Source organism: Eretmochelys imbricata, chromosome 1, assembly GCF_965152235.1.
Source record: "Eretmochelys imbricata isolate rEreImb1 chromosome 1, rEreImb1.hap1, whole genome shotgun sequence".
Taxonomy (NCBI): domain Eukaryota; kingdom Metazoa; phylum Chordata; order Testudines; family Cheloniidae; genus Eretmochelys; species Eretmochelys imbricata.
The window spans coordinates 79,291,479-79,311,775 of NC_135572.1; the positions used below are offsets into that span (position 1 = coordinate 79,291,479).

Here is a 20,297-nt window from a genome sequence, read left to right on the forward strand (position 1 = left end):
TAGACAGGAAAACGCAAAGAGATGAGCAAGTCGACATTACCAGCATGCTCTTCAATCTTTTGTCATTTTTTGCTATACTGTTGTAAACTGATTTGACACCACTCAATTACGCAAACTAGTTACCTATTAATTTTCTGTGCCCACACCCCAATATTCAACTGTGCTTTTTTTTTTTTACTTTCTTCTTCCCACTCATCACCAAAAACATTACAAAAAACCCAAGACACTGTAAAAATATGAAAAACTGTTTTGAAAGTACCTTGGGAACTGAAAATACTTTAGACAATTCAAACATGTTCGCATTTATAATTTTCATTATTCTCCCCCATAAATATTCAAGTCAGAAAAGCACTAATTAAAATGTGTCAACTTTCATTATGGTGCCACTAATGTACCATGATGATACTTAGCATACATCACTACAGTTAAATTTCCCAGGTTTGATACTAAAGTGTTTTATTTCACATATGTAAAACAACAAACCAAAAAGATCATGTTACCAGGTAACAAAATAAACATAAAACTATGCAAATCACCATTAAAATGAATGTATATTTTACATATTGTCTATAATAGGGGTGTGAACCATTAGGCCTGCTTGATGCATTTCTGTGGTCCTCATGTCCTACTCAGATTATACAGAATCTAAGATTACATTTTTTAAAAAGGTTTTTCTGCCTCCAGGCTGCAAAGATAGCTTTCCAAATGTAAGTCAATACAGTGTTATCTTCTCGAGTCCGCAGACAACCTAAAACAATAAAACAGAAGTGTGATCTCTGCTTCCTATTAATCTGTGTTGGGGTGACGTTAAACCAGTGGTGGGCAACCTGCAACCCACGGGCCGCATGCGGCCCACCACTGCTTTAAACTCAGTAATGACAACTACTCAATAGATAAAATGGGAAATGGGTGGGAATTATTGAAGTGGAGACATAGAGAAACAGGGAGAAGGAAGGAAATAAAGAAAGGAGGATGGAGAGAGAAACAAAAGGGGAGAAATAGCAATTCTCCTGAATGTAAGTATATTTTCCCTTTGAGTGATAATGAATGCTAAAATGATAACAAAAAATGTAGTTACTGTATATTCTACCATGGATTCCTATGCAAGCTTTTTAGACATCAGTGGATATTCTACTGTCAACTGAGGGGAGCAAATAGTCTTATACCCAAACTCACTGACCATAATAAAAAAATGGAATTTCGCTCTTTCCTAATCAGTTTGACATCTCTGGTCTATACTTGGACTAGGATGAAGATAACAAATATTCCATTAGAATTCTTGTGACCTGTAATGGACAGGATATAAACCTAATTAAAGCACTACTGAAGTCAATAGAATATTCCATATAATGCATAAAAGATGTACTATGGAATTTAAGTATATATACACATCTGTATGTACAGTAACTGCTTGCAGACTTAGGTCAGCTTGTTAGAAAAGTCTTGGGCTTTTTTTTTTTTTTTTTAAATAAACATTATTCAGTTCTGGGAAAAAAAACTATCAAAATGATAAGTTTCATTTTGAAATTTTAAGCTTTTTTTTTTTTTAAAGAAGCAAGCCAACTCTCACTATTTTCCCCTGCTCTCTGATTAAAAACAAAACCCAGAATGGATTTAAATTATAACTTGTACATAAAAAAGTGCACCTGAAGTTGAATGCCAAGTTTCATACCAGAAGAAAATAAACTAATAAATCCATTATGCATCAGCCATCCAAAATTAAGAGTTCATAATAAAACTCTCAACAAGTTATATCTACTATATTGGTGTGATTAAGTTTCACTAAACTTTTAGGTAGATTCAGTGAACATGCAATATTTGACAGACTGTTTATAAAACTAAAGCTCAGATTTATAAGGAATACATATAATAATCATGCTATTTCCAAAGTACTATAGTCTACAAAAAAACAAGGAAAAAAGTAAGCAACGAATAATTATTAGATAATTCCATCAATATGCCTTTTCCCCCCCACTTTTGTATAAAGCTTTATACTTTTACATCTCATCCTTTTCTTTTTAAAGAAGATTACAGAAATGTTTTGAAACCTGACATACAGTAACTTCATTCTATATTTCTGAATAGCAGCCAGTCTTCAAACCCTTTGCCAGCTCGACATTTATCTCATCAAGAGATCTTCTCCCATGAAGTCAACTTGTCATATTTTCAGCAGCCTAGAAAGAGAAGTACAATTCATTATAATGAACCCACTGAAAATAAACACTGTGGAGATATAGATCAGCTAGAACACTTATGGTCATTTCTTGCAACTACTTTTATTTGGTCAACAATGTTTAAATAGTTTACAGATCATAAATCATGTGATATGTAATCTTAATATGCTGCTTAAAAGGCTCTTTCATGGATTATTTTCATTTTCACAATATTTTTGATTCCCACTATCCTTCCTTTATTCATTTAGCCATCACTTGACAAAATTTGACACAGGGAAGCCAAGTGTATAATTCTAACAAGGAGCTGTACCTGGTCTTTTCGCACTGACTCATGCAGGTGGTGTTCAGATTAGGGCATGTTTTACTACAGACCCAAACATAGTCATGTAGTCGCACCTACTTGTTAAACTGTAAACCAAAACAACAAAAAAATGTGTGAAATGTATATGAATCCTTATTCTTGTCTTTTTTATGTTTTTATTATATAATATGAAATACATAATGGTGTAGCATAAACATTTTATCTGCATGAATTTGGGACACTGGCATAATTCATAAATAACACTACAGTGAGTTATACAGATCATTTTAATAGTAGTAGTAATAGTAGCAGCAGCAGCAGTAAATATTTATATAATGGTATCATTGGATGCCGGATAAACACAGAAGAGATACCCTTGCCCTGAAAGACTCTACAGACAAAAGTAGGGATTGCGGATATGACATACAAGAAAGTTAATGTGGGGAAGAACTGATACTGCCTTCTCAGTTACATGTATTTGTCTACATTTATGTAGTTTGTTTTTTTTTTAAATTGGGATTTGAAGAAAAGAGAAAGATTACTAAAGCAGCTAGAGTGTGTAGGGCTCAATTATGAAGAGCCTTAAAGATAAAAAACAAGGAGCTTGTATTTGATATATAGGTGAATGGGAATTGAGCCTAAGTGTGGATCTGTTGATAGAATTTGAGAATCTGATAAACAAATAGTTAGAGAATCCAGTCTCTGGCTCTACATTATTTATACCTTTGCAAAACTGTCACGAAAGTGTACCTGTTCACTCAAACAACAAAAAGGCCCACTTGCCCATTTTTTACTACTGTGATTGATAATAAAGAAAGTTAGTAATTTTATTGGTCCATCAAAACATGTTACTCATTCAAAGTAAGGAGAAAAAAAGCAAGTAAAAATTTATAAGGTTTGCTATCTGCAGTTTCTGTTCTTGGGACCAAATCCTATTAGCAATACAGGATGAAGGCAACAGGGTTTGTTTCCTAGGCTTATTATTTTTATCTTATTTAAAATGCAAGGAAAAGGTACAATTTCGTACAAAAAGCTGAAAGTGCAGTAATTTGAACTTTGATTTGCTTTAATTTTTTTTAAAAAACAAACTCTGCAAGTTTTACATAAACTGCCTTACCTTTAGCGCTTCTGTAGCCTTGCGTAGCTCTTTAATTACTGAGGATAAGGCCTCTGGATTTATACCTTGCTCACACAACCGCACACAAATAGACAGCGTTTCCATATCCAAACCAGTGTTTAATATTCTTGAAATCTCAAGCAGAACTGCAACAATTTTTAAAAAATTAAAATTAGTTTTTGTTAAAGTTAAAAGGAGATTACTGACATTTCTCTTTAAAATAATTTATTTCTTAAGGGTGGGATTTTCAAAAGCTGAACCTCTGTGGATGGTGACAATGGAAACACTACCTATCCACCCCCCGTGTGAACCCCTCCTGTAACATTCATAATTACCTTCCCTGTGTGAGTCAGAAGCCCCAGACTCCAAACTCAGATCCACACTTACATTCTCTACTCTAGTGTTCCCCATTCACTGAACCAGGATATTACTTGTTTACTGTTGTTATAGGAAGAATAGTCAACATGTCTACAGAATGTAGTAAGCTTTTATTTGTAGACAGTGATTTTAAAAAATTCTAAAATTGTAATGATAATTCAAATCTTTGTCCATTAAATGGAAGGTTGGAAAGAAAACAGGAGCAGTTTTAATTAATTATTACAACATTATAATATTGTTTTGTATTACTGCATATTTAATTATCAATTTTACTCAATATTAAAGTTTTGTCTGAAAATACAGACATAAATATTAAATTTTATTTGTTCTCAAAAGCAAATATTAATTTAAGCTTTTAAAAAGTGTCCTAGGCCAGTGGCTCTCAACCTTTCCAGACTACTGTATCCCTTTCAGGGGTCTGATTTGTCTTGCATATTCCCAAGTTTCACCTCACTTAAAAACTACTTGCTTATAAAATCAGACATAAAACTATGAAAGTGTCACAGCACACTATTACTGGAAAATTGCTTAATTTATCATTTTTATTATTTATAAATAAATAAATAAAATAAATCAATTGGAATATAAATATTGTATTTACATTTCTGTGTACAGTAGATAGAGCAGTATAAACAAGTCATTGTCTGTATGAAATTTTAGTTTGTACTGATTTCTCTAGTATTTTTATGTAGCCTGTTGTAAAACTAGACAAATATCTAGATGAGTTGACTGGAAACATCTCTGTGCATCCCCTAGGGTACGTGAACCCTGGGTTGAGAACCACTGTCCTAGGCCCTCACTCCTACATCTATACCTGGCTCTCCCTTTGACAATGACAATGCCACGTGTTACAAGAATGGCCATCACTTGATTCAGTGACTCAAGATACTTCTTCTAGATTTTTACTGGCTAGTTTTTCCCACCATCATTACCCTTTTGCCTTACATTCGTCTCATCTGCTAACAATGACTGAACTTGCTCATTCCAGTACAAGCATCTTCATCCAAGCATAAAGAAAAGGAGTACTTGTGGCACCTTAGAGACTAACCAATACTCCTTTTCTTTTTGCAAAGACAGACTAACACGGCTGTTACTCTGAAACCTGTCTTCATCCAAGCATGTTTGTGATCAAATGGCATCCTTTGACTAGATACTACTCCATTTTGAATCTTCTGAAAAGCTTTCATTATTGTAGAACAGTACAAGGTTCAGTCTTCAGCAAGACTCCCTGACAACAGTGATTTATTTATATTAAGAAATATCACTCATAACGTTTCTATAATCGCAAAGAAACAAAGCTTTCCAAAATTTGAAATAGAAATGCTACTTCATTCCTTTCACCATTACACTCTGTCATAAATATAAAGGGAAGGGTAAACCCCTTTGAAATCCCTCCTGACCAGGGGAAAGCTCCTCTCACCTGTAAAGGGTAAAGAAGCTAAAGGTAACCTCGCTGGCACCTGACCAAAATGACCAATGAGGAGACAAGATACTTTCAAAAGCTGGGAGGAGGGAGAGAAACAAAGGGTCTGTGTGTCTGTCTATATTCTGTCTTGGCAGGGGATAGACCAGGAATGGAGTCTTAGAACTTTTAGTAAGTAATCTACCTAGGTACGTGTTAGATTATGATTTCTTTAAATGGCTGAGAAAAGAACTGTGCTGAATAGAATAACTATTTCTGTCTGTGTATCTTTTTTGTAACTTAAGGTTTTGCCTAGAGGGGTTCTCTATATTTTGAATCTAATTACCCTGTAAGGTATCCACCATCCTGATTTTACAGGGGGGATTTCTTTATTTCTGTTTACTTCTATCTTTATTAAAAGTCTTCTTGTAAGAAAACTGAATGCTTTTTCATTGTTCTCAGATCCAAGGGTTTGGGTCTGTGGTCACCTATGTAAATTGGTGAGGCTTTTTATCCAACATTTTCCAGGAAAGGGGGGGTGCAAGTGTTGGGAGGATTGTTCATTGTTCTTAAGATCCAAGGGTCTGGGTCTGTAGTCACCTAGGCAAATTGGTGAGGCTTTTTACCAAACCTTGTCCAGGAAGTGGGGTGCAAGGTTTTGGGAAGTATTTTGGGGGGAAAGACGTTTCCAAACAGCTCTTCCCCAGTAACCAGTATTAGTTTGGTCGTGGTAGCGGCCAATCCAAGGACAAAGGGTGGAATATTTTGTACCTTGGGGAAGTTTTGACCTAAGCTGGTAAAGATAAGCTTAGGAGGTTTTTCATGCAGGTCCCCACATCTGTACCCTAGAGTTCAGAGTGGGGGAGGAACCTTGACACACTCGGACAACAGATGGCTGTTCTAATACCTAATGTGCTAATATTGACAAGATATATAGTTCACAAATACGAAAAATGTTTTACTGCAGTATAAATTTATGGTGTACTGAAGTATAGCTTAAAAAAAAATAAGATCACCCACAACATATAGGCCAGGCCCAGATGTTCAAAAATGGGTGCCGAAAGTTAGGAATCTATGTCCATAATTAGGCACCTAGGTAAATGGCCTAATTTTCAGAAGTGCTAAGCACCCAGAAGAGCCCAACAAAGTCAGTGGGAGCTGCCAAGTGTTCAGCACTTTTGAACTGTGAGTTCTATTTGATATGTTCTCCCTGCTTAACTAAAAGGTGGCTGTAATTCTCTCATAATGACCTTGAAAATACTGTAATTATATAAACACAGTATATTTTGAAGTCAGAACAATATATTTAACTTTTTAAATGAGCTTTTAGTATATATTTCCTGGGCATATACATTTCTGATTACTTTGTTCTAATGGATTTTTTTTTCCAATGGAAAAGTAGTGTTTGATAGTTTGAGGCAGAGAATTTCACAACTTTTCAGTGACTAATTTCAGCTCCTATTCTCTGCAGAATTTCTCTTTTATTAGCACTTGGTAATGGGGTTTTATGGAAAGATATCTTACATTCCAGCCTAAGGTTAGTTCGTTTACGCATATAACTTTTACTTTTTATGAAATTAAACAATATACAGCATAATTTAGAATTTCAAATCTCAGTAAGACCCTTATAAAGTCTAATGTTGATTCGTTTTCCTTGTTTCTTTAGCTATTATAATGTACCACAGGGTAAAATCTCTCTATGGTACTTACATGGCCTCTATTACCATAGTACCCATGCACCTCACAATCTTAATGTATTTATCCTCAACAGCCCTATGCGATAAGCAAGTACTATTCACCTCTTTTTCAAACATGGGAACTGAGGCAGAGAGAGACTAAGGCTAGATTTTTCAAAGCTGGTTAAGTGATTCAGGAGCCTCAAAAATTGACTCTAGTGTTCATGATTGAAATCACAGGGAGATTAGGCACTTAGGTATTTTTGAAAATTCCACTATTTTAGGTACCAAATACCTCCCATTGAAAGACGAACACCTTGGGAATGGAGGCTGTTCGTAACTCTGAAACCTTTATAACTCAGAACAAAACATTATGGTTTTTCTTTCAAAAGTTTACAACTGAACATTGACTTCATACAGCTGTGAAACTTTAATTTAAATTAAGATGGTTAAAAGCAGCATTTTTCTTCTGCATAGTAAACAAGCACAGAAAGTTTCCTTACCTTGTCAATTTTTTTAGCCCCACACCCCCTTTTCTTTTAATAATTTACATTTAACACAATACTGTATTTGTTGTTTTTTTTCTGTCTTGTCTCTGCTGCTGCCAGATTGCTTACTTCCGGTTCCAAATGAGGTGCTTAGTCAAGTGGTCAGTTTGTAACTCTGGTGTTCGTAACTCTGAGGTTCTATTATAATTTTTTTCACATATTTGCAACTTTTATAACTATTTTTTTTCTTAATCTCTCATTAATAGTTGCTCTAATTTTACTTTATTCTGACCATGGTATGATTTTTTTGAGCAGGAACACTCTCTCTCTCCAAATTCAGCTATATAATTTTATTTTCTTCTCTCAAATGCTTTCGAACACATTCTAAAAGGCCAAATCAAAGCTACTGTCAAGATAGCCTTGGTTTTGTCTACACTACCACTTATGTTGGTATAACTTATGTCACTCAGGGGTGTGAAAAAAACAACCCCTGACCAACCTAAGTTTTACTGACAGAAGTGCTGGTGTTGACAGCTTTATGTCAACAGGAGATTCTCTCCCACCAACATAGCTACTGCTGCTCGTTGGAGGGGTCGTTTAATTATGCTGATGGCAGAGCTCACTCCTGTTGGCATAGATTGGCTACATGGGAGATCTTACAGCAGCGCAGCTGCAGCAATACAGCTATGCCACTGTAAGATCTGTAGTGTGGACATAGACTTACTCTCAAAAGCCAGGGTGGTAAAAAGTATAGTTATTATTTTGCTAATGAGGCAAGGAAATGAGGGCTGTAAGCACATAAAACAGCACTTAAGATCAAAAGGGGACTAATGACTATATGAATACTTAATGCCTTTGAAACATCAAACTGGCGTACAGTGATCTAAATACTGGATATATAGATAGCTAGATGCAATTTTATAATTTTAGACAACTTTTGTGGAGCATGCCATTTTTTATTTTAAATGTAGTGATAATGGGTGAAATTCACCTCTGTGAGAAAGGCCAGCATAAGACTTAGGTACCACTTAAGTTTTATGCTGACTGTGTGAACTGGGGTGAATGTCACTTCATTTTGTATTAGCAAGCATTATCAAAAGAAGAATTTGACTGGATGCTAATGATTCTAACTGTGCAGGTACCAGGCATAACTATACAAACCTGGACATATCAGTAAATGGGTCCTCCCAGAAATCATTGCATACATCAGAGGGGAAATACGAGTATTATAGATTTTGAAAGACTACACTTTAGGCACTTTTGGCTCACAAATCTGCAGGGGTTTTTTTAGAACTAGCATTTGTACAGCTCAGCAGGCAGAAGCTGAAAACAGTAAGTAAGCATTTTCAGTTGATCACCACCTACTGTCATGCCACTTCAATTTCACTGTTAACAAGATTTAGATTAGCCAAAGTAAGGGAAAAAACACTATTTATACAGTCAATATTTTAAGACTCTGATATTATATAAACTAGCCAATGGTTGTTTCTGTGTATAACAGCAGCTAAAACAGGAGATGGCAAACTTTTTGGCCAGAGGGCCGCATCTGGGTATGGAAATTGTATGGTGGGCCATGAATGCTCACGAAATTAACAATTCAGAGATATTCAAGTAAACTCAATTTAATAAAAATACATTTTAGTGGAAATAAACATAAAACCTTACTTACTATTATAAATATACCATCATAACAACGTATTACAATACAGTAACTCCTCACTTAACATCCTTCCACTTAACGTTGTTTCAAAGTTACGTCGCTGTTAAATTAGAGAACATGCTTGTTTAAAGTTGTGCAATGCTCCCTTATAATGTCGTTTGGCTGCCTGCTCTGTGCACTGCATGTAAGATTTTGTGGAAGAGCAGCGACTTAACAAGGGAGCATTGCATAAGTTCCTCTTCTCCACCTCCTCCGCCTCCCTCCCAGCGCTTCTCCCACCGCCAACAGCTATTTGCCAGTGCTTAGGACTTTCTGGGAGGGAGGAGGAGGAGCGGAAAAGTACTGCATCTCCACTCCTCCCCGTCCCTCCCTCCCTCCCTTCCAGAAAGTCCTAAGTGCGAAGTGCTGGGAGGGAGGGTGAGGAGCAGGGAAGCACCACATCTCCACTCCTCCCCCTCCCTCCCAGAAAGCCCTAAGCCCACCAAACAGCTGTTTGGCAGCGCTTAGGACTTTCTGGGGGTGGGGAAGGAGCAGGGATACGGCGTGCTCAGGAGAGGAGGTGGAGTGGGGGTGGAAAGAGGTGGGCCTGGAGCATCCCCTGGCAAAGTCAGCACCTGTTCTTCTCTGGGTAAGCTGCCATTGCTGCTGTGAAGGTGCTTCCTAGTGTCCTTGCCTGCAACAGGCTGTACCTGTGTGGGGTAAGCCTGGGGCACTTCCCAACCACAGTATAGTACAGTACTGTACAGTATATAATGCCTTTTGTCTGCCCCCAAAAAATTTCCTTGGAACCTAACCCCCCACATTTACATTAAATCTTATGGAAAAATTGGATTTATTTAACATCGTTTCATTTAAAGTTGCATTTTTCAGGAACATAACTACAACGTTAAGTGAGGAGTTACTGGTAATTAAACCAAACTTAACCCCTTTCCACGGCCTCTTTGATTTATGTGAACAATGCAGCTGGTCACCCTTCTTTACAATGGCATCAAAGTCCAGTGTCATTCTCGTTGTGGAAATACGCAATACCGAGCTGAGATGCTGGTCAGTTAACTGGGATCTGTAGCGAGATTTGCTGTAATTCAGCAGGGAAAATGTCTGTTCGCACATATAGGTGGAGCTGAACAAAACAAGGATTTTCTGTGCCACCTTGCGGACATTTGGGAACTTTGTTTCACTCAAGGTGGCATAAAACTTGTTCAGTTTTTCTGAATTGTACTTCTCCTTCAAGGTGGAATCACAGTGGAGATCAATTAGCGCCAGTTGTAATTCTTGCAGGGCTTTCTTGTAGTCAAGTGACAGTGGGCATGACACCAGCTCCAGTGTCTTCTCTATCTTCTCAAAGTCAGAGAAACGATGAGAAAATTCTCCATGCAAGTCACACAAAGATTTGCTGTAGTTTTCTGTCTGCTCTGGTGACACTTCCAAGTATTTCATTGTTGGAAAGTAAGTGAACACTTTGTCCTTAATTTGGTTTGAAAACAAGACTAACTTGGCTTTGAAAGCTGTCACACTAGAATACAATTTGTGTACAAACACACATTCTTTCCTTGTAGCTTTCCATTAAGTTCATTTAAATGTGCCAAGATATCTACACCAAAAGCAAGGTCAGTTTGAATTATTTAATTCAGGGAAATTATTTTCTTTCCCCTGCATCTCCAGAAAGTGCAAATTTTATCTCTGAGATCCCCCACTCACTGCAATACCTTTCCTAGGCTGAGCCAGTGGACATTTGTATGATAAAGTAAGTCCTAGTGTTCAGTGTCTTCAAGATGGAAAATGAACTGCGATGATTAAGTCCCCTTGCTCTTATGTAGTTGACTATTTTCACTATTGTGTGAACAACATGATCAATGTCCAGGACATTTTTGCAGAGGGCCTCCTGATGTATATACAATGCAGAAAAATCACCTCTTTATCAGGGTCATCTTCTTTTATTTTGTCCTGAATTCTTTTTAAAAGTTCTACGATTTTCCTGGTTAAATTTGGCGATCCATCTGTGGTTACCTTTGCCAGTTTACTCCAGGGGAGCTTCAGATGTTCAAGGCAGTCAGACACCCTCTCGTATAAATCCGATCCCTTTGTTGTGCCTTTCATTTATTCCATTGATAAAAATTTCTCTGATTTCAAATTTGTTGTCAATTCCTCTGACAAAAATCAGTAACTGTACTGTGTCCTTAATGTCAGTGCTGTCATCGAACAAACAACAAACAACGTAAAGCCCTGTGCTTTCTTGTTCAACTTAGAAGCCAAATGTTCATCAATCACGTCTACACTACGAGTAACAGTTCTTCATGACAAACTAATGTTCTCAAATTTGTTTTGGTATTCCAGGCACAGCATGCCAGCAAAATCAGCCATGCATTCTTTCAAAAACTCCCATTCAGCAAAAGCCTTATTTTGTTTAGCGATTTTAAACGCCAGAACATAACTTGCCTTTGTAGTGGCTTCCTGAACTTCAGCTTGTCGCACATATATATTTTGCTGAGTTTTTAAGTTTGTGGCGAGTTTCTCAGCTTTTCTTGCCCTCACTTGTTAAATTGCTGCCATAATTAGAATGTTTCATTGAAAAATAACAATTCAAATTGTATTCCTTGAACACTGCGATGCTCTCCTGACAAATCAGGCGTACAGCCTTTGAGTCCATGTTTGTGAAAAACTATTTTGCATTCCATTTTTCGTTGAAAACCTGACACTCACTGTCCACTTTTCTTTTTTTTGGCAGCAACCATTTTTGAGAGGGAAAAGAAAATTGTAACTGCTGCCCCTATTTCAAACCACTGTTTTAGAAGATGGCACGCACTGTGAAAAAACTGGGCCCTCTCTCTAGCCTGGAATTGTTGGGCATCAGTGCCCCTGACAATTTTGTGCCATGGCACTCTATCCCACAACCCATGTGGACAAGAGGCAGAAGCAGGTGTAAACTCACCTGTAACTTTATGCCCCAGCCTCTCCCCAAAAATGTTCTTACTGTTGTACTTTGAGTTGTGTTTGCACTGTTGCATTCATTAAAAGTGTGTAAATAGTAAGGGATGTTACTGAGGTGGGGCAAGAGGACTCATGAGGTGTGGCACGTGGGGGGGTGGGGGGAGGCTCTACAGGGGTAGTACCAGGGACTCCTAGGGGCACTGCTGGCAGTGTGACACCAAGGCAGCTGTGCCACTTGCGGAGGCACCCAAGCTAGGAAGGGTGCAACTGCAGCCCCTGGGTGGTTTCCCTCCACTTGAGGCTCTCAAGGGTAGTGCTGTAGGAGACTGGGAGGGGATCTGGCGTGCTGCTGCGTAGGGGTGGTGAAGTCGCACCTGCGCAATGTGGCTCTTCTGTGTGTCAGAAGAATCTTCCAGGAAGATGGTGCTCAAACTGCTCATCACTGAGTCAGGGGCGCCAGGTGGAGCACAGCAAGCCCCCGACCCTGCTCCCCAGAGGGAGTGCCAGGCGGAGCGTGGCAACCCCCGACCCTGCTACCCAATGGGAGCTCACGGGCTGGATAAAAACATCTCACGGGCTGTAGTTTGCCCACCCCTGAGCTAAAATCACTTGTCTCTTTCAGCTACTGCACACTGACCTGTGTAAGCTAATGCAAGCTACTGAATATTAGGAATTTAGTACTTCCCCCAATTTGCAAGATGTTTTTTAAAGGAACTTTACTAACTGTTCTTACAATTAATTAAAAACATTAATTTGATTGTCCAAAATTATTAACCCATGTATAGTAGTTGAACCAGACTGCCCATCTGATAAATAAAGTTAAGTCACTCTGCTTTATGACATACAACAAACACACAGCTCTCAGGTATCTGGTATAATTGTGCTCTTGTGATTTTTTTCTTGCTTATATTATATACAGGTGTAAATGACTGACAATGTTGTGTAGATGCTAAAACTTCATTTTTAACCATGTATTTTTCATCTATCTTTGGGTTTTGTATGTTCCATATAATATTGAGAAGGTGAATGGGTAGAAAAAGGTTTCTGGTCTTTAGGTTGAAGGTCATCAGGCATATAGCTAGAGCCCTGCGTGGATACAAATGTATATCCACAGATATAAATCGGTATCCACGAAACTGCATGGCTCTCCCAGGAACCTTAGCAGCAAAAGGATCAGAACATTGGGCCGCCGCTCCCAGGAGCCAGTGCCCTGCGCCAGCAGCTCCTCCAACGCAGCTGTATCGCCCCCAGACCTGCCCCCATCCCTTCCCCGCAGCTGTCAGCATCTCCTGTTTCAGGGGGTGCATGCCGGTTGAACAAAAGAGCACAAGGGACAGCTGCCGGCGAGCCTGGTGCCTGCCCCAGTGAGTGGGGCTGGGGACAGTACAGCCATGCTAGAGGAGCTGCTGGTGCAGGGAGTTGGCTCCTGGGAGCGGCACCACCCCATTCTGCTCCTTTCACTGCTGTGGTTCCCGGGAGAGGCCTGCGTTTCCGCAGATACTGATTTAATCTGCATCCATAGGTATAAATTTGTATCCACGCAGGGCTCTACATATAGCAGCAGAGTTAAGGATGTTTGAAGAGTGTTAATTATGCATTTCCTCACTTTCAATTATTCTTTTAATAAATTAAGATTTAAAATTAGTAAAATATTCTTAGTCATGCACATTCAACACAAAACTAGTTAAACCTGACCACACTTAATTGTTTATATGAAGAATAAAAATAATGCCAATTGCGACCATTAATGTTTGACAATCTGTTGTCCATTCATAAATGGGAACGCAAAAAGAAATATGCCCTTTGTGATGAACTGGGAATGTTTTTAATGTTTTGTCTGAATACTGTGTGTGTTCCTCAATTTCCCCTATGTATCTAGGTGATGGTACAAGGGTGTGTGTGATTGTTGCAGACCCCTAGAGCGCAGGTGTAACTGCCCTCTTGCTGCCTGGCCCAGACAACAACTGACACTGTATCCTGGCAACTGATAGCCAGGGCCCATCCTCTGCAAGAGCCAGCTGGAGATATTAGAGAACAAAGTGAGAGGTGGAGACCTGGGAAAGAGACAAAGGATGGAGGAGGAGCAACTAGTCATGACTGAGGGTTGGCTGCTGGAAATGAATCAGTCTCCTTTTGGGACTCACACAGGAGAGCCAAGGGCTCTGGATTCCCCAAGATGGACATTGCTGAGTTTCTGTACTAACAAGATCTGTTCAACACTGTGTCCCAGTCAACTAATACACCCTTCTGTTTTACCTCACTGGCTGAGTCACTTATAACTGCAAAGATAGAGTGCATGGCCCCTATTGGGAGGGGCGATGGAAGGCTTTCCTAGGTGTCCTACCCAAGTGGACTCAATGTGAGGAGCTCACACTGTGAGCAGAAGTGCTGAACACTCAGAGGTCAGACCCAAGGAAGCACTGAAGGAAAGGAGGCTTGTCCTAGTGAGAGTGTGCCCTGAGGAGTATCATGCCACCAGAGGGTCCTGTCTGAACTTCATTTTGAGTGGTTCCAGAGCATCGAGCCTATGCATTCCATGACATCACCAAATATTCTTATCATAGTAGTAATGAAAAAGCTTGAATTAAAGGGTATTTAACAGTTTTCCATTTTCATGCTAACATTTGTTTCCCTCCCCAAAAAAGTTTATATATCAGTGTTTAAGAAAAAGAACTTGTGTTTCATTTGCAGCCACTGCAAACACAATTACAGTAAATGAAGGAAATCATCTTCAATTATTTTCCTGTATCTTACTCCTGACGGGGGGGGGGGGGAAGAGGGGGAAGTAGTTTTATTAAAAGTGTTAGCATCAGTGCAACATTCAATTCTAGTTCTACTTTGAAAAGTGACTTTGTGCAAAAAACAAAAACAAACAAACAAAAAACCATCTTCAGGTCCTACATTTATTATGCCTCAATTGTTTGATTACTTAACTAAATCTAGAAGGATACATTTTCTTTCATTCCTAAAATTACAGCCAGAGAATAGAACTAAAGTTGAATCACAGTTCTGTCCCACTTGTGCATTATCACCAAATTACACAAAGCTAGTAATTGCAGTTTTATAGAGTTAAACGTGTATAATTTGGGCCTGATTGACAATAATCATATTGCACATAAAATCCTTCAAAATTGAGTTTGAAAATAATCCTGCTGGGTAAAAAGGAACAGAACCCAATTCACATTCTCTTTTGTGGGCTCTGCAGGGCTAGTGTAGACAAATGTATTATTGTCAATAGCGAGCGGACATAACTGAACACACAAAATGAAAATAATGGAGCTAGAAAATGCCATTTTTCTTGTCAATTCTCACAACCAAACTGCTCCTGAAGGTGACCAATCCGCAGCCGCCAATATCTGACAACTCCTTACGGTTTACATTGCAGAGTCGACTTGTGCATCATGTCATTTAAGAGAGAAAATAAAATCCAGGCAGCGAGAGTCTCACACACACACACACACAACATGGGCGCTGGCGGAAACCCTCACTCAGAGAAACCCCTGGCTTTCTGGAGAGCCGGATATTAACGCTGATTTCTCCCCCCGCCCCATGTGAACGTGGTTTTGTTCTTCTCTCAGCAGCGGCCCGTAGAGAGAGCAGAGACCACGGGAGCGAGCTCCCTGTCACTGCCGCGCTTGGCTCCTCGGCCGCCTCAGTTCAGCCTCCCGCCCGCTCGCAGCCATCCTTAACGGCTGCGCCGCGGCCCCGGAGCCGGGCCCCAATCGCAGGCTCGTACAACGTCCCCTAGCGCTTCAGGGCCCGCCCGTGACGGAGGCCTCCGGGCGCCGCCGCTGCGATAGGTCGCGACAACGGAAGCCCGGGCTACGGTCACGCTGCCAGACCCGTACAGAACACACCGGGGGGGGGAGGCGGGAGACGTGCCTCAGGCAAAGGGGGACCCCGCGGGGATCTCCTGAGGCCCGGGAACGCCGCCGCCGCCCATCGAGGTCACACACCGACCCCAACGGCAGCTGCACGGGTCGGACACCCGAGGCGGCCGCAACAAAACCCACAAGCGGCCTCCTGGGACTCACCATCCATCGTCTCTCTCACCGCGTTTAAATTGGCTGCGCCGCTCGCCATGGCGACAGAGGACCACTCAGCGCGAGACCTCTAACCCGGAAACAGACACCCTCTCCCTAGCGTTCAAACATTCCCGCCCCAACAGAAAAACCTCACCACGCACGCGCCGTTGCCCGTCCTTGCCTGACCTCCCTCTGTCGCCCTCAAGCCCCGCCCCACCCGCCGTATTAGTTTGAATAGAGCCTGCCCGCTTAACAACCGGAGAGGTGGGAGGAGGAACCGGTTCGAATTTGTGAAGTGGCCCAGTGTTCATTGGTCCGTTCGAGAGCGACGGAGAGCCGCGATTGGCCGGGCATGAGAATGGACGCGCGGCGATTGGGCAGCCACGGGGAAAGGGGGCGTGGCAGTTAAAGAGCCTCCCGGGCTGTGGCGGACGCGTGAGGAAGCAGTAGCCAAGCCAGGGATGCTGCCGCCGGAGTGAAAGCGGCGAGGCGCGCCCGGTGCTGCCCGCCCCAGCTCAACGGTGGCTGAACAGGTACCCAACGGCGGAGGTAGCTACCCGCTCCCGTGAGGCTCTGACAGGCCAAGTCCCGCGAGCCTGCGGCTGAGGAGAAGCTTGTCGTTAACTTGGGCCCCGAGTCCGCGGGGAGCGCGGTGCCTCTGCTGGCGTTCGCGGCTCGCCAGGCGGGCTCCGCCAGGTGGCTGCTTTCACGGGGAACCGGCGACGGAGCTGAGCGGGCAAGGCTGTGAGTTTCCCGCTGCGGCTCCGACAATAGCCCGGCCTCTTCGCGGCGGGAGGGGCGCGCGGGAGCAGGGAGTTGTTGGGAGAAAGAGTAGAGAGACTTTCCTCGGACTAATGGCTGGTGGCAGACGGGAGGTTGGACGAGATGATCGAATGGCCTTAGACGCTAGGAAACTTCTTTTGCCCCAGTTCTACCCCCAAAATGTCAATAAATAACCGCGAGGAACCAGGCAGTGTGGACACCAGTGTAGGCTTCTCATCCCCTGGCCTGGCAAGATCCTTCCAGGAGATCACATGGCTGCTGAACAAAAGTAAATCCCTGGTAGGAAAGTCAGCATCGCCACTTTCCTGTAGGGGTGCTTAGTGAGTAAGTCGTCAACCCCCCCGCTCCCCCAGTAGATATTTGGTAAATCATTCAAGTGCTTAATTACTCTTCTGTAACAGATGAGTACCCAGTTGGCTGTCTAAAACCTCTGCTACCTAACTCCTGCTGTCTGTCTTGCTCTACTTTCCTGCTACTCCCTCCTGTTTGCACTGTTCTGATTATATTCCTTTTTCTGAAACTCCAGGCACCAAACAGACTTCTGTCTCTTTCAGGTGGCTTACATGTCTCTCTCACTTAATCATAAAAAATGTTTCAGTTACATTGAGCAGTTCCTTTTAAGATGATTTTCTTTGTGTGAAGCAACTTTTTGAGTGGTATCTCCAAATTCTTAATGCCTTCAGAAACACTTCAGTAAAATAGGAGTACTTGTGGCAAGTTAGAGACTAACGAATTTATTTGAGCATAAACTTTCGTGAGCTACAGCTCACTTCATCGGATGCAGTGAGCTGTAGCTCATGAAAGCTTTTGCTCAAATAAATTTGTTAGTCTCTAAGGTGCCACAAGTACTCCTTCTCTTTTTGCGGATACAGACTAACACAGCTGCTACTCTGAAACCTTCAGTAAAATAAGAGCTGTCTTTTGAAACTTGATCTCTCCTTTCTATCTCTGTCCTTTCTCTTGACTTTGTACTCATTAACTCTCATTTTGATAGGTACTAAGTTTTTGCTCTTCGTCTTATCTTCCTCGCACTTCCCTGTACCTCTATGTGTCTGCCTCTCATAGCTGAGCCTGATACCTCAAATCTGAAACTACTTCCCAGACTTTTTTCAACCTGACTAGACTGTGGGACGTTAGTGCTTCTTCAAAAATTATAAGGGCTGTTGATCAATCACAGTTAAGTCATGCAATTAACTCAGAAAAAAAATTGTGATTAAAAGAATTAATTCCAGTTTTAATCACACAGTTAAACAATAGAATACCAGTTGAAATGTATAAATATTTTAGATTGTTTTTCTACATTTTCAAATATATTGATTTCAGTTACAATACAGAATACAAAGTGTACAGTGCTCACTATATTATTTTTATTACAAATTTATGCATTGTAAAAATGATGAACAAAAGAAATAGTATTTTTCAATTCATCTTATACAAGTACTGTAGTGCAATCCCTTTGTCGTGAAAGTGCAACTTACAAATATAAATTTTTTTTTTTGTTACCTAACTGCACTCAAAAACAAAACAATGTAAAACTTTCGAGCCTACAAATCTACTCTGTCCTACTTCTTGTTCAGCCAATCGCTAAGACAAACAAGTTTGTTTATCTCTACAGGAGATAATGCTGCCTGCTTCTTATTACAGTGTCACCAGAAAGTGAAAACAGGTGTTCTCATGGCACTTTTGTAGCTGGCATTGCAAGATGTTTACGTGCCAGGTATGTTAAACATTAGTATGCTCCTTTATGGCCACCGTTCCAGAGGACATGCTTCCAGGCTGATGATGCTCTTTAAAAAAATAATGCGTTAATTAAATTTGTGGCTGAACTCTTTGGGGGAGAATTGTATGTCTCGTCCTCTCTTTTACTGGCATTCTGCCATTTATTTCATGTTCTAGCCATCTCGGATAAGGACCCAGCACATGGTGTTAGTTTTAAGAAAACTTTCACTGCAGATTTGACAGAACGCAGAGAATGTACCAATGTGAGATTCCGAAAGATACCTAAAGCACTTGACCCAAGGTTTAAGAATCTGAAGTGCCTTCCAAAATCTGAGAGGGATGAGGTGTGGAGCATGCTTTCAGAAGTCTTAAAAGAGAAAACTACAGAACCCAAACCACCAACACAGAAAATCAACCTTCTCCTGGTGGCATCTGACTCAGATGATGAAAAAACATGTGTCAGGCTGCACTGCTTTGGATCGTTATTGAGCAGAGCCCATCATCAGCATGGAAGCATGTCCTCTAGAATGGTGGTTGAAGCATGAAGGGTCATATGAATCTTTAGCTCATCTGGCATGTAAAGATCTTGTGACGCTGGCTACAACAGTGCTGTGTGAATGCCTGTTCTCACTTTCAGGTGACATTGTAAACGAGAAGCAGGCAGCATTATCTCCTGCAAATGTAAACAAATTTGTTTGTCTTATCGATTGGCTGCACAAGAAGTAGGACTGAGTGGACTTGTAGACTCTAAAGTTTTACATTGTTTTATTTTTGAATGCACTTACTTTGTGTACATAATTCTACATTTGTAAGTTCAACTTTCATGATAAAGAGATTGCACTACAGTACTTAGGTGAATTGAAATACTGTTTCTTCTGTTTTTTTACAGAGTAAATATTTGAAATAAAATATATATATATATAGTGTAAGCACTGTACACTGTATTTTGTGTTGTAACTGAAATCAATATATTTAATGTAGAAAACATCCACAAATATTTAAATAAATGGTATTCTGTTATTCTTTAACAGCATGATTAATTGCATAATTAATCACGATTTATTTTTAATCGAGAGATTAAACACGATCAATTTTTTTAATCGCTTGACAAACCGAAAAATGATATGGTTTCTTGTCTTTTCCTAAAACTAAGGGTGACTCAAAATGAAAAATGTAACTTCTTAAATTGTAACTAAAAAATTATTTTCTTCTAGGTGCAGCTCTGTGCTATGGGAGATGCAAAAGAAACTAAAATGCAAATAACACCAAAGACTCCAGGACGGGCCGCTGTCCTAAACCCCTTTGAAAGTCCAAGTGATTACTATAGTCTACAGGAGCAGATTGTTTCCAGTCCTTCCGTCTTTAAATCAACAAAATCCTCATCAGTAAGATTTAATATCTAGTACAATGTCAGAGGCAATATTAATACTTCCAAATACTAATTTATCATTTCTTAAATGTGTAGATAGTTTTTACTAGAATTTAAGCAAGACTAAGTAGCATAGTTCCTTACAACCTTCTTAATACTAAAGGAAACCTACTGCTACAACTCAGATGTCACTTAGCAGTATGACTAAATTGTTTTTAAAATATTAATGATAACATTGCGTTAACATACATACTAAATGCAAAAAGCTATTTGTAGC

At 40.3% G+C, this 20,297-nt stretch overlaps 2 protein-coding genes across 8 annotated transcripts in view; one reads left to right on the forward strand and one right to left on the reverse strand.

Annotated features, from left to right (window-relative positions):
* Window positions 1-425: 425 nt before the first annotated feature.
* MZT1 (mitotic spindle organizing protein 1) lies at window positions 426-16,275 on the reverse strand. Of its 5 annotated transcripts, XR_013345528.1 has the most exons (5): window positions 16,159-16,275; window positions 3,593-3,738; window positions 2,058-2,174; window positions 1,181-1,286; window positions 426-748 (listed from the first exon to the last, which is right to left on the reverse strand). XR_013345528.1 is itself a non-coding variant. In XM_077812217.1 (3 exons), the coding sequence occupies exons 1-3, from the start codon at window positions 16,205-16,207 to the stop codon at window positions 2,151-2,153; spliced, it is 219 nt and encodes a 72-aa protein (XP_077668343.1). In that variant the 5' UTR covers window positions 16,208-16,275; the 3' UTR covers window positions 426-2,150. The 5 variants fall into 5 exon arrangements, 1 of the variants encoding a protein (XP_077668343.1); XR_013345526.1 differs by lacking the exon at window positions 1,181-1,286; XR_013345525.1 differs by having other exon boundaries at window positions 426-1,286.
* Window positions 16,276-16,637: 362 nt separating this feature from the next.
* Window positions 16,638-20,297, forward strand: part of BORA (BORA aurora kinase A activator) — a 47,302-nt gene continuing 43,642 nt past the window's right edge. For 2 of the 3 annotated variants that reach the window (XM_077812248.1, XM_077812268.1), the window contains exons 1-2: window positions 16,641-16,893; window positions 19,866-20,036. In XM_077812248.1, the coding sequence (XP_077668374.1) occupies window positions 19,881-20,036 (156 nt within the window). In that variant the 5' untranslated portion in view covers window positions 16,641-16,893; window positions 19,866-19,880. Of the gene's footprint in view, window positions 16,894-19,865; window positions 20,037-20,297 lie in introns of all 3 variants that reach the window. The other variant, XM_077812258.1, reaches the window with a different exon arrangement.

What these genes read in the sequence shown, in the direction of transcription:
- MZT1 (XM_077812217.1), bottom strand. Translation starts at nt 16,207, where the DNA reads ATGGCGAGCGGCGCAGCCAATTTAAACGCGGTGAGAGAGACGATGGAT. An exon ending in GGTGAGAGAGACGATGGATG is followed by an intron (nt 3,739 to 16,158) that starts GTGAGTCCCAGG and finishes AAATTGTTGCAG; the next exon opens with TTCTGCTTGAGATTTCAAGA. An exon ending in AGGCTACAGAAGCGCTAAAG is followed by an intron (nt 2,175 to 3,592) that starts GTAAGGCAGTTT and finishes TTCTCTTTCTAG; the next exon opens with GCTGCTGAAAATATGACAAG.